Source organism: Coffea arabica, chromosome 2e (genome assembly GCF_036785885.1).
Source record: "Coffea arabica cultivar ET-39 chromosome 2e, Coffea Arabica ET-39 HiFi, whole genome shotgun sequence".
NCBI classification, from domain to species: Eukaryota; Viridiplantae; Streptophyta; class Magnoliopsida; order Gentianales; family Rubiaceae; genus Coffea; species Coffea arabica.
The window spans coordinates 70,359,079-70,372,335 of NC_092313.1; the positions used below are offsets into that span (position 1 = coordinate 70,359,079).

General features: G+C 35.1%; 1 protein-coding gene across 3 annotated transcripts; it reads right to left on the reverse strand.

The window, feature by feature from the left end:
• Positions 1-458: 458 nt before the first annotated feature.
• LOC113732845 (cullin-1-like) lies at positions 459-6,629 on the reverse strand. 3 transcript variants are annotated; one of them, XM_027258845.2, is made up of 9 exons: positions 6,504-6,629; positions 5,912-6,074; positions 4,781-4,880; positions 3,691-3,876; positions 3,518-3,565; positions 3,230-3,433; positions 2,995-3,072; positions 1,794-1,880; positions 459-828 (listed from the first exon to the last, which is right to left on the reverse strand). In XM_027258845.2, exons 2-9 carry the CDS (start codon positions 6,046-6,048, stop codon positions 790-792), a joined length of 879 nt encoding a protein of 292 aa, XP_027114646.1. In that variant the 5' UTR covers positions 6,049-6,074; positions 6,504-6,629; the 3' UTR covers positions 459-789. The 3 variants fall into 3 exon arrangements, with proteins under 3 accessions (XP_027114646.1, XP_027114648.1, XP_027114647.1); XM_027258847.2 differs by having other exon boundaries at positions 558-828; positions 6,489-6,595; XM_027258846.2 differs by having other exon boundaries at positions 558-828; positions 6,466-6,589.
• Between the last annotated feature and the right edge of the window lie 6,628 nt (positions 6,630-13,257).

The window sequence follows — 13,257 nt, forward strand, 5'->3', positions numbered from 1 at the left end:
CAATCATCTTTCACTTCACAGTATCAAATCGTTAAAGTACATTTTCTATAAAAACTCTTAAAAATAATAATCCAAACAAGCTCTTATTCGTTTTCCAAAATTGTTATGGTTCCAAATGTTCAATCTTCCAAATCTACAGATCTAGGCTAAATGCTGTGCTAAGCTAGATTGAGTGACTAATTTCTTAGAATAAGTAGAGAAAAAAAATTTTCAGTTTATGCAAGAAATCAATATCAGTTTCAGTTTTGCACCTCACATTAAAAAAGTACATAAATTGTCAAACTCAAAATAAAAATTAATTATGCTACACTTCATGAAAGGAGTGGCATATGTTATAAAGGCAAATCTTCTGCACACTAACACTGACAGTAGCTATGAGCAGTTTCCAGTCAATGTGACATTTAGCATTTGAGGGGGAAAAGCCACCAGCATCAAAAAAGAGGAGGATACTGTGTATGTAATACCGGCATACCATTGTAGGCCTAAAAATGTGAATGGCATACCATTGTATGATCCTCTTAGCTATTCATATCAACACAAACATGTTTTTCACAGTATTGTGAAGGAAATAGTTTTCATTCGCAACAACAAAATGGAGGTTGCAGTAAAGGTATTCAAGATTCTAGTATCTGTATAGGAAACAAGAAGATGTATAAATTCGTAAATCCTAACACCAATGACGGCTATGCTCATCAGTTCTGTGTATTTGAGTAACCCTTTTCGGTGGACAAACAACAATGCCGAATCACTAATCGACAAAATTTCAGCTGCTAGTGATGCAGTGCTTCACTAGTGAATACTCATATCAGCACATCTAGAGAGCAACTCCTGCAACACAACCAGAGAAGTTAAGAAAGAACGTGGCTTGTCAATTTAAGTTACATTGCTTATCAGGTAGCTTGGACTTGTATGGAATTGTGGATGAGCAGCGAGAAGGAAAATATTCATGTGTGGTAAGACCAGTTAAACTTCAATCTACCACAAGTAGGGTCTGATAAATAATGATCCATTCCCATATATGACAGAAGAGTATCCCGGTGATGAAAGTGATCTACCTACGGTTTCAGCAGAATGAAGGTCAGCTTCTCGGAAAACCACATCTATCTGTACGCATTAATTCTTCCAGTGACCTTCCTCTAAAGGAGTTAAGTTTATGCACCACACTACTTGACATGTCAAGTCTGTTACAAATGCAATGTTTATTCTCCCTTTGAGTGAGTGTTCAAATTCAGTAATATTGGATAATAGTTTCAGAGGCCTGCCTCTTAGGTCGGAATTTCTTAAGTAAAGGGAAGCCATTGAAAAGGTTATGCAGGAAGTCAGACAGCTTTTCCCCAGAAAGCATGCAACTTAGTAATAATCATGGATCCAGCTAATTAGAACTAAGAAGTGAGTGTGTAGTAGCATATAGTTGGAAATTCAACCCAAAAGCTGTTATATTAATAAATTATTAGAGGTTACAACCACTATCCTCATGTAAAGGACCTAAGGGTAATTGTTGTAGCCTGGTAGTCCTCATCCATGGAAAAAATAGGCAAGCTAAATGTATTTGAACAAATTGTACAAGGACTGGGGAAGTTTCTATGATTGCAGATCCTTGACATCTTGACTCCAAGCTTATCCAAAAATTATGCTAAAGAGGTTCGGAACACTGGTGAAATTCAATAAAATGGGTAAGAGGCTGCAATATAGTAGCGCATAAAAGGAAGTTAAGTTTCACTTTCCCAGTCATAGGAAATTTGGCCACTGGCAAATAAATTTGCTACCAAGAAAAGGAGTAAAGTGAATCATGCCTGGTATGTTGTCAAGTCCTGGTTCTCTGCTCTCCTCTTCTCGATCAATCTGTTTGCAGTTTGATCTATCAATTGCGAGTGCACTGTCTGTAAAAGAGCAAAATATCCAATTAACACATGAAAGTACCATGTAAGACTATGCACATATGCATTCCCTTTTTTGGTTAAATAATGTAGCCATGCAATCACCAATTTTAGCAGCCATTTAATAGAACTGGCTGTTTCTCTGATTTCCAAGAATGCATAAAATTATGCAATGCAGTTTGGAAGTGCGAGCAACCTTAAGTGCGAGCAACCTTAAGTGCGAGCAACCTTAAGAGCTTTTCCTCATTTCTTTTTCAGTTTTATTCACTCGCAATGAATGGACTATCAAAACCAAAAAAGTAACAAGCGAAACAATTGCCAGAAGAATGGAGATTATCTTAGAAACTCACAAAATCGACAGCTGCTCCTAAATACAAAAACATTATAGAGCCTCAGATAGAAGCCTAGTGGTTATGCATGGCTCAAATGTCTCAAAGAACTCTGCTTTCCTTATCAAGTTCAGGAAAAGAAGATGTAGGTGATCTTCTATAGTAAAAAGAAAAATCATTCCTGGTGACTTTGATTATGAATTAAGGGCAAGAAACAAACAACTATAGATGCTGAAAACTGGATAAACAAATACCATCTCAAATTTAGAGCACCTAAAAGTGCGATTAACATGAACGACAACTCTAAGAGGACAAAACCGGATCATCATGAGGCTCAAAATCAGTGCAACCTTGGCCACAACCACAGCCTAACATTGACCCATGAAAGTTAACATTCAGCAGCCATGCACAATTCTGACAACTGACGCTTCCAGCTGAGTCAGAAATTCAAACTCTCTCCTACAGACAACTTGCTAAGTTTATTCAGGCCTTTAGTTTCATTAAGGCCCATAAAAATTACACGTAGTACATTGACAGGTAACCACATCACCATACATGTAGACCAGATAGTATTAAGCACAAATCCTAACTTCATGGTACCTAAGAATTGACTGTACAGAGAGTAGAATCTTGTATTTGGACTAAAACATGGAAAAGTGACCTTTTACATTACTAAGAACCAAACAACACAAGAAAATCTCAAAATAGGAACTTCAACTGCACTTGATGCTTGATGTAGCAACAGAAAAATAAAACAGGATTATTCCTGATGCTACAGAAAAGCTTACCCACAACACCTTCTCAACTGACGGTGGGCAGAGAAAACGATGAGCTCTTGCTTTCTCCTCATTTATACATTGCTCAACCTAACACACAGCCCAACACCCAAAAAAGAAAACAAAATAAAAGGAAGTCAATAAAGAACGACAAATATAGCAAAACTGAAAGACAGAGACAAACAGACCATGTGCAAAATAATCATGCAACACAAATTGTTTTACACTGGGTGTAGATTATGACAACCTTCAGAACGTAATCTGTAGAGGAATAGCAGAGTAACCACTGTGATGCCAGGCGGGAGTAGAAGTTTGCAGTATCTGCAAGTATTAGAGTTTCAAAATTGTCATAGTAAGATGCTTTTTTCTGATCCTGAATTTCTATAAAGAATGTTGAGATATTCTTCAGCAGATCGGTATCAATTGATTGCCCATTACGGTCTTGTGCAACCTGTAAGTGGATAATGCCTAAAGCCTTTCAGACCTATGTACGTGGAGAATGTTGTTTTTAAAAGAAAAAGATATATTAACCTACAAGGGAAGCTGCAGCAGAAAACATTCTTTGGTGGATATGCTTGCAGATCTGATTTCATAAACAAGATGACTTCATGAGAGAAATCCCAAGTGTGAAAATAAATGTGCAAATACAAATGAAAAAGCCCTGCGAGAGCAAACTGAAAGCATCCAAAACACAGCAAACATACAAACCAGATCATGAAAATGGAAAGTTGCGAGATCTTGAAGTGGTGCATCATTTTTACGATATGCACACTGACGATCAAGGTATAAAAAGAATACTCCAAGACACTTTGTCATTGCCTTGTAATTAGTCCACATACGCAGGAGTTCAACCAGCAAAGGTGCACCATCTTTATCATATAACGATGGCAGAACCTGGAAAAATAACCAAGTAGAAGAATCAAAGAGTCCAGACCATGCATGCATTATACAGCTGCAGAGTGAAAAAAAAATAAAAGAACTCCAGGTGAAGCCCAGAAAAGGACTGGACTGGTATCCAATTCAGCTGTTCTGAATGCCTTGTTGTATTAATAGCTTCAGATAGTCTTCTGCATAAGTGCTCCAAGAATCAAAGGTATATGTAACAGAGCAATGGGTTACCAGTAGAAGAATTTAAATGGGGCAACTAGGCATAACAAACTGGCATCCAACACCTAGTTGCTTAATAGTTTTTGTAGTCTTCTGCCGGAGTGCTCAAAAGTTCAATCGTCTTTTCTAGCAGAGCAACTGGCTAACCACTAGAAGAACTAAATGGGGAAAAGATTCTCTTTCTCAGACATAGAAGGTGGCTTTTGGAAAGAAGAAAGTTTCAACTATATACTTTTTCTTTGAGTAAAAGCAGTTCAATCTGAATTCACATAGTTCCTCATTAAAAAGTTCATTTGGAAATTTCCATATACCAGGCATGTAATAAGTTAAATAAGCCCCAAAAGAATATGAAAACTCTCCATAACATAGTATATTTGAATCATTATGTTGTTCCCATTGGTTTTAAGGAGAAGCAAAAGAAACTTCATGGTGCCAGTTGGATATCTGGAAGATGTAGGTAAGAGCAACCTGCTAACTTTGCAAAATGTTTGATTTCTTTCATTGCAGAATTGCAATGGTAAATCTGAAGGAAAAATTTTGTTAAGATACAGTTTAAATAGAAAAAGGACAAACCTGGTGCATGAGCTTTTGCTTTACTAAAATCTAGGAAGATCACACTAAAACCATCAAAATGTTGCTACTAGTATAAGGAGATGATGAAAACTGCTGCTTAGAGGGACAAAAATCTCACCTTTAACAGCAAACTCTCTTCCAAAGCTCCCTTAAATCTTTGAAGGAGCTCTGCTGAATAGTCATTAGGCGGCTGCTGAGTACACATGGAATACACACAGCTATTACAAGTCAAGAATATTCATCCACTTGAGAATGGTTTCACAAGGTTTTTTTAAAAACTATCTAGCCTTATGTCTTACCAACATAGTTTAAATAGAAGAGAGGTCAGCAACTGATCACTTAAACAACATGAACTTCCGGCAACTATTGGCTATATACACTTATAGTCTATGCTTCATAAATAATGCCATGAAAGTGCTTTGAAGAATACATCAATTCCTTGCTCCCATAATCAAGAAGTTTGGAAGCAAATTCTATCTACATTCAGAATATTAGCTACCACTATCAATGCTGTCAGTAGTCGACATGATGACCAAGGGCAAGTACATTTCTGTCTTGATTCTTTCACTAACTCTGGGTTTAGTCTACCAAATTCGAGCTAAAAGAATAAATATGTCATTCATAGGATGACAGATCTCCTACAAGTTGCAAACCACAGATTAAACCCCCCCCCCCACCAAAAAAAAAAAATCCTAATCATCCAATTCACCGATGACATAAGCTTCCTGTGTAACTGAAATCAGCAGGCTCTATCACCATATTACGGGCATAAAGGGTGGCTTGTCCCTTCCATCCCACTATTATGGCTTCTCTGAAGAACAACGGCTTCAACACCATAAGTCTAACCAAGGTCTGGCTTTTAATGGTATCAGAAATGGAAAGATATTTCAAGCAGCAAAAGGCAACCAGACATAGGTGCGTGTTCATTATTTACGTGTTAGAGTAATAAAAGCTCTCTTAGTTTACATGAATAGCAAATCATCAATTTTGTAACAACTCCATATGCACTTTCAGCACTGATTGATTCTTATCATTTAGAGCACGCACAAGCCTTAATAATAGAATTGTCAACAAGACGAAAAACAACAATACAAGGCCCCAGCAAATATACAGTAACTACGCGGCACTATGCACCGTCATCAATAACTGTAAATTACAAATGGGTCCAATAACTGCTCCAAACCAACAATAAAGAATAACAAAAAGGAAGTAATAAACTCAAAATTCAGCATAACTCCTTCAAGGATACTCATAGTACTTCATGTATTCTTCAGATGTGAACAAGGCCTTAGGTGGGTATCCATCCAAAATCAATTTGGCCTTCGATATGCCCACCTCCAATCTTCTCATTCCTTCTTCAAGTGTTACAACAGTAACATGCCCCATTTTTTCAGCTATTACAATAAAAATCCCTGCCAAAAAGATAAAAAAAAATCCAATTAATCCCTAAAACCAACTTCTTAACAACTTCAACCATAGCACTAAACAAACCCAACAGATTTCTCCATCTCCTAAATTAGAATAACAGAGAAATAACAGTGGCATTCAAATACACCTATAGACACATGCATGCTGTAACAGTACTTAACAACGTTGCTACAAAAGTTATATGTCTCATACAGATACTGGAGTAAATTGAGAGTTCTTCATCGTTAGGGTTCGTGATAAACAACGGGTTGAAAATTAAGAGGAGAAAAAGCAAGAAATATGAGGTAAAATCAAATTTTCATACAAAAAAAAATGTGGTCAAAATTTTAAGAGGAAGAACTAAATCGGGGAGGAATAAGAAAGAAAGGATTTTACGAGAAGAAATTGCTAGGATTTACTGGGAAAGCAGCAACCTCATCGATTTTTGGTTCGGTCTGTTTTCCTTTGCTGATGAGCAAGAATGCATGAGAAGGCGCACAAAAGCAGAGCCCGGAGGGAGTAAAGGCAAACATGAGTTGAGCGTGGTCACTTTAGTCATGATGATGTAGGGAATTGGAAATTGAAGAGGGTAGAATAGTCATTACGTGCACATGGGCAATACTGTTTCAGATTTTATTCCCCTGTCAATAGATTTATTGCGCCGCAGGCTCCCATGAAAAGAAAAGAATCAATTGTAATTATTTTCTTCTTTCTTATGTTATATGATGATATTTTTTTCTATTTGGTGCTCGACAGGCACACCATAGGCAAACTAAGAAAGGAAAATAAATCCATATTAATTCATGCTTTAAAATTATCAATTATCCCTTTAATTGCAATAATTTTGCAGAAAAAATTTGGAAAAATTTAGATAGTATGACACACTAATAAGTATTTCAAGATAATGATCATAATATAACGTGAACTATAAAAGCTACGAGACCTGGCTTTTACCTTTTATAGCTTTTAAAGGAAAAGAACTATAAAAGTTCTTCAAAAAAAAACTATAAAAGTTCTATTTTAAAGGAAAAGAGGAATGACAAAAAAAAAATTCTTGAATTTTTTGAACCATTATAAAGAATCTAAGCAAGTCATCATTAGCACCAAAATTAATACCAAGATTACTAAGTAGTCGACATTTGGAAGTGTTATCATTGTGCATTCTAAGAGTGAAAAATTATGAATTAACACAATAGATTTCAAAAGATTTTCAGTTTATCTATATGGCATTACATCATACACATGGCAGGAAATTTTTTTTAGTTATTATGACTATTTAAGAAATTCCAAATATATTAAGAATTTCCTCAAAGTAGACAATTAATAATAAATAGAGAAGAACTATTATTCACCTTAGAGATTGTGGACAAGTAGTAAAATTTAAACTATTAAAAATAATTGTGGATTCGTCTAATGTGAATTAGTAATTAAGCTCCTAACATTAGTTATTAACATTTTAACGGGGATCGTGCCCCTCAAAAAAGAAAGAAGATAAGAGGAAAAGTTTAAGCATAATTAGATTTTCATATTTGAAGTCCACATGGCAGCAAGTGGACTAACATGGGAATAAATTTTGAAACTGCATTAATTAGATTTAGGGTTGAAGTTGTAACTAAACTACTTGACATTTAAGTCGATCCAATAAAAAGTTTTAAAATAATTTGTCAATTGATGATGTCAAAGGAGTCAAATGTAAAATAACATACTAGCTTAAGTCTAACTTAATTGGCTTAATCAGCAAATGTAAAAATTGATATTCAAGTCAAATTCATCGCAATAATAAAATATGAGCATGATGTGTTAATTATTAACAATATGACCTTGTTTATTAGAAATTTATGCATGGCTTGATTTTGGATCGATTAGTGTAATACTTGGTCAATCAATTGATATTTTGAGCATCTTTATTAAAAGCTTATACCTTTGGCTTGAATTTGACTCAATTAGGACAATATCTTGCATGATTATTGAAAAACTTGTCTTGGCATGAGACTGGGTCAATTAGCATAATTTGAAACTCGTTCAAACAACCGAAGGTGTTTGGTTAGCATTTTGTAATCGAAATTCAGAATCATAAATTCCATTATTGACACATCTTTGGTGATTCCCCTAAACTGTTTGATCTCAAATAGGAATAACCCTGCATTTGGTATGTTGGATTGTTGAAATGTCCAAAATGGAAAGGTCTTCCACCCAAAACACCTTTGTACCCAGAATGGTAAGAAGAAAAATTATTCATTCCTAGTATAAAATTTAGAACAGAATGCTCACTCATTTCTCAATGTTTGGTGTAATCAATATTTATATGCTAGAATGGAATACAATTAATACAAATTTAACTTAGCCATGGATTAATTTCTATGATATAACATGTTTTATTACTTTTATTTTATTTATTCTACTATGTTATTTGTCTGTTTAGGTGGAATTTTGATATTTTTTGCTTTGAGAATAATTGAGAATTGATATTAAAAGGATTAAATACTAAAAACCTCCCTACGTTGATCCAATGTTCACATTAACTCCCCATAGTTTAGTTTTTCCATCCAATTTAACAACCAAATAGGAATAGTCAAACGTTTTAATGAAATAATTATGATTACCAAATTACCCTATAAACAAGGTTAAAATTAGATCATAAAAAAAATCTGGGATCAAACTATAATTTCATATAGACTTTAGGGTAACCATAAAATATCATGAAAAGATTCTCTTTCTTGGATCATCTTTTTCAAAAGATTGCTCCTCCATGCCACCATCAGAAACCACCACCATCAGTGGTGGATGTTGGATCTTTAATCTAAAGTTGGATTTAAATATGAATAATTATGTGTTGCAGACTGTCAAATAAAGTTAAATCCAATTAAAGTGATCAATTATGATGTAAATGTATCTAATAGGATGTGGGCATTTAATGTATAAAAATTTAAGGGTAATTTCTATTTTTATGATGGGTCGAAATAGGAATCCAAAAGGTAACGGAAATGTTATCTATAAATAGGATTATGGTCCCAAGTCACATGTATTCTTATTGTTGTATTTTCTAGTACCACAAAATATCTCTTTCCTGATATCCCATCGTTAGAAAAGATACCAGAGAGGCCACCCAAAAATCTCTGAAAATTCATGTACCAGTTTGTCAATATGAATCCAGGTACGCTTTCGCAATTTTATTGTTAATTTATTTCTTAATAATCGTCTGCTTTAATATGTGATGGTTTTCACCAAAAATTAATATAAACTATCTTCTAACAAGTGGTATTAGAATAGAATATGGTTGATTATTAGGAAATAATTTGATTTTAAATAATTCATAGTTTTCAAGTTTTTTTTAACTAGAAATATTTTCATTTTGATTGTGCAGTTGTTGACAATCTTAAATTGTGGTTTTAATGTAATTTATTTGCTTATGTTTAAAGCTGGCAATTTGTCCCAAGTCCCAATGGGCTACCCAAGCCCAAAGGAACTTTGGGCGGGATGGATATTATAATTTAGTATTGGGTTTAAGTTGGGATACATCCCAATTATACCCAGCAGTGAATGGGAAAGGATGTGAAATACTTGGGTACCCACTGGCCCAAATATCTTCCTAAAAAATATATTTCGAAACTCCTCTCCTTTCTTCATCCGCAGCTCCCTCAACGATTCCTCCACCTCCCTTTCTTCCTCCGCTCTCCACGGCTACTCCTACCTCCGCTCTCCCGGTAGTTATTTCATCCTCATATACCTTCCTTCCTAATTTACTCGGTTTTCTTGTTTATATTTGGGTATTTTCCTATTTGATGTAGTGGGAATTGCTGTAAATGTGTTGTGAAGGATAAGAAATATGTTTAATTGAGGAAATATAGAAAAGCACCTGCTGTGAATTGTCTGTTTCGCTATTTGATGATGTGGGCATTGCTGTAAATTTTTTGTAGAGGATGAGAAATATGTTTATATGAAGAAACTTGACAAAGCAGCTGAGATGATAAAAGTAAAACCCTCTTAATTTCGGTACTAAGCATCGGTACAAATATACCTATATGCTTTGATCTGTTATATACAGCTGTTTCTATCATCTTTTTAGATTGTGAAATTGATGTATGGTATATTTCAAAAACTAGTTCGATTCCAACCTTTTTCTTTTCAAGGGGACATATTGACGGATACTTGCATACTAGCAGGATGTGTGGCAGTAAATCGGAGGAACCAGGTGAGAAAATATTCTGGAAGACTGAATATTCTGAGTAGGACTTTGCTCAGGCTCGCCAAACACGACTCCGAGTGGCTAAAACCCACAAGGTCACGGCTTACGTTGGTCCTTGACGGCTCACACAAATTCACACCTCATCCAAATTCATTTAAGTATACAACTGCTTCTAGCCTTCTACTACTAGTCTGCTAGTAGCAGTACTATAGTAGTATACTTTAAGATAAATGGTGTTTATTTTTCTATATGCCACATTTGTTTGTTGGATTCTCCTTTCAAACCAGTGAAAAGGGTTAGAAGCCAACCTTGTTCTGCTGCAAGGGAAAAACAGAGGAAAAGGACAGTGGCAGGTGAATATCCAAACCAGTGCTGCTGCCTGCCTAATGCCTAATGTTGATCAACTTTTTTAAGTTTAATTTCCAAGTGCACTTGGGTTGGTTAAATTTTAAAGTTTGATCTCCAACCACTACTCCTAGGTTGGTTTTATTTACTCAATACGTTCGTTTTTGGCAATGAAGTACATATTATATTATTTGACCAAAGAGGTGCTAGTAAACTTACAAATACAACAATTTCGGACTCGGACCAATTTGCTTTGCTGAGACTTTTATCCTTCGATTTTATTTCCTTAATTTTTAGTTGTTTCTTGTGATGTATGCAAGAGAAATGTGTAGTAATTGAGATTGCATATAAAATGGAACATTGATTCCAGACAGATTCCTCTCTCTTTATGAGCTCATGCAACCTAATTTCTGATTCTAATCATATTGCTCTAGGTGGTTGTAATTTTTTGGATTGTGTTCATGCTATTTAATAGGTTCCAATGGATCAACAAGGTAGTTTAGAACCTGAAGATGACTATAGTCAAGCAAGCCATGCAAGTTCTTCTAAGTGAGGAAGATATTCTAAAGTTTGGGATGTTTTCAAAAAAAAAGAGGTTGATCCTGATGGAAGACAAAGAGCCGAATGTATGTTATGTGGTGCTGTATTACTGGCAGACGCCATATCAGGTACATCAGGAATGAACCGTCACATATCTAGAGGATGTTCGAATAGCAAAGAACAAGCAGCACAATACTTGATGGTTGACCATGACGTGTATTGAGAGCATATATCTTTGGCAATAGCACGTCATAACTATCCTTTTAGCTTTGTAGAACATCAAGGTATAAGGGACTTGCACAAATTTTTGAATCCAACTGTCCAAACTCTCTCAAGAAATACAGCCAAGTCTGATAAATTAAAATTATACAATAGGGAAAAGGAAAAATTAAAAAAGGAATTAGAGATGATTCCTGGTAGGATTTGTTTAACTTCAGATTTATGGAGTTCGTTAACTACAGATGGCTACATGGCTGTGAAAGGGCACTATATTGATGAGAGTTGGACTTTGAGAAAAAAAGTATTGATTTTTCGCCACATACCTCCCCCACATAATGGTCCACTTTTAGGTGATCAGTTGATTCAGTTTTTGAAGGAATGGGGTATTGAGCGAAAATTTTTTAGTGTTACATTAGATAATGCAAGTTACCAAAGTGGGATAATAGAAGCACTAAAGGATCATTTTTTGGTGATAGATTCTTTAATATGTAATGGTGACCATCTTCATGTGCGTTGTGGTGCACATATTTTAAATTTGATAGTTCAACATGGTCTTAAAGCTATTGATTCTTCTGTGGTCAAGATTAGAGAGAGTGTCAAATTTGTTAGAGGTTCGGAGATGAGAGGCATGAAATTTGCTGAATGTGTGAAATATGTTTCCTTGGATGCTAGCACGAAATTACAACAAGATGTGCCAACAAGGTGGAATTCCACTTATTTGATGTTGGATAGTGCGTTACCTTATCGAGCAGCATTTCATCGTTTGCAGAGAGTAGATGGACTGTACGAACACTGCCCATCAGATTATGAGTGGATGAAGATTAAGAAGGTTGCTGAATTTTTACAACCTTTTTATGAAATGACATTACTGTTTTCTGGGTCATATTATCCTACTGCAAATTTGTATTTTCTCAAGGTGTGGAGAATAGAATTGTTGATTCGAAAAAATCTTCATAGTTCTAATGATTTTATACATGGTATGGCTGAGTTTATGAATGAGAAGTTTAAAAAGTATTGGGACTGCTACAGTGTCATTCTATCTTTGGCTTTCATTTTGGATCCGAGGTATAAATTACGCTACTTGCAATTTTGTTTTGAAAAGCTTGATCCTTTGATTGCTGAGGAAAAGGTTAAAAATCTTAAAGACAAGTTAGAAGCATTGTTTGAGGTCTATTTCCAAGTCCCAATTAGGTATTTACTTGGAGGAGAAATTACTTCCAAGAGATAAGAAATTTAATATTCTTGATTTTTGGAAAGGAAATATGCTGAGATGTCCTGAACTTTCCTTATTAGCAAGAGACATTTTGAGCATTCCCATTACAACGGTTGCATCTGAATCTGCATTCAGTCATGGAGGTGGAATCCTTGGAAAGTTTCGAAATGCACTTTTGCCAAGCAATGTTGAAGCATTGCTATGTTCTCGGGACTGGATTTATGGTGGCGAAGGTAATATTAATTTGAAATTTTAAATGTCAAATATGTTTATTTTCTTTTCTATTAATTTTGGTTCTTTTTAAATAATGGCAGGTTATGATGCTTCTGAGGTAGAAGAGGACGCAGAAATGAGTGTTGATGTCCAAAGATTGGTGGCTAAACTTGGTAGTGGAGTATAAGGTACAACATGACAGTTTGTAATCTCAGAAGTTTATATTGCATGTTCTCAAAAGTTTTCTTTGTCAACCTCTTTACTCTTTTTGCTCCAGGAATCCAAATCTTTGGTGGATACCAAAGTCAATGGCAACAATCCGTGTTTTCCATATTGGTTGAGAAGATGTCTATTCTATAGTACCATTTCTCTGTTTCTCCCACTGTTATGTGGATTTTTATCTTTTGCAAGCCTTGGTGAATGGAAAGATCACTTCTTGATGGATAGCGTCTTGATGACAGAGGCTTGATTT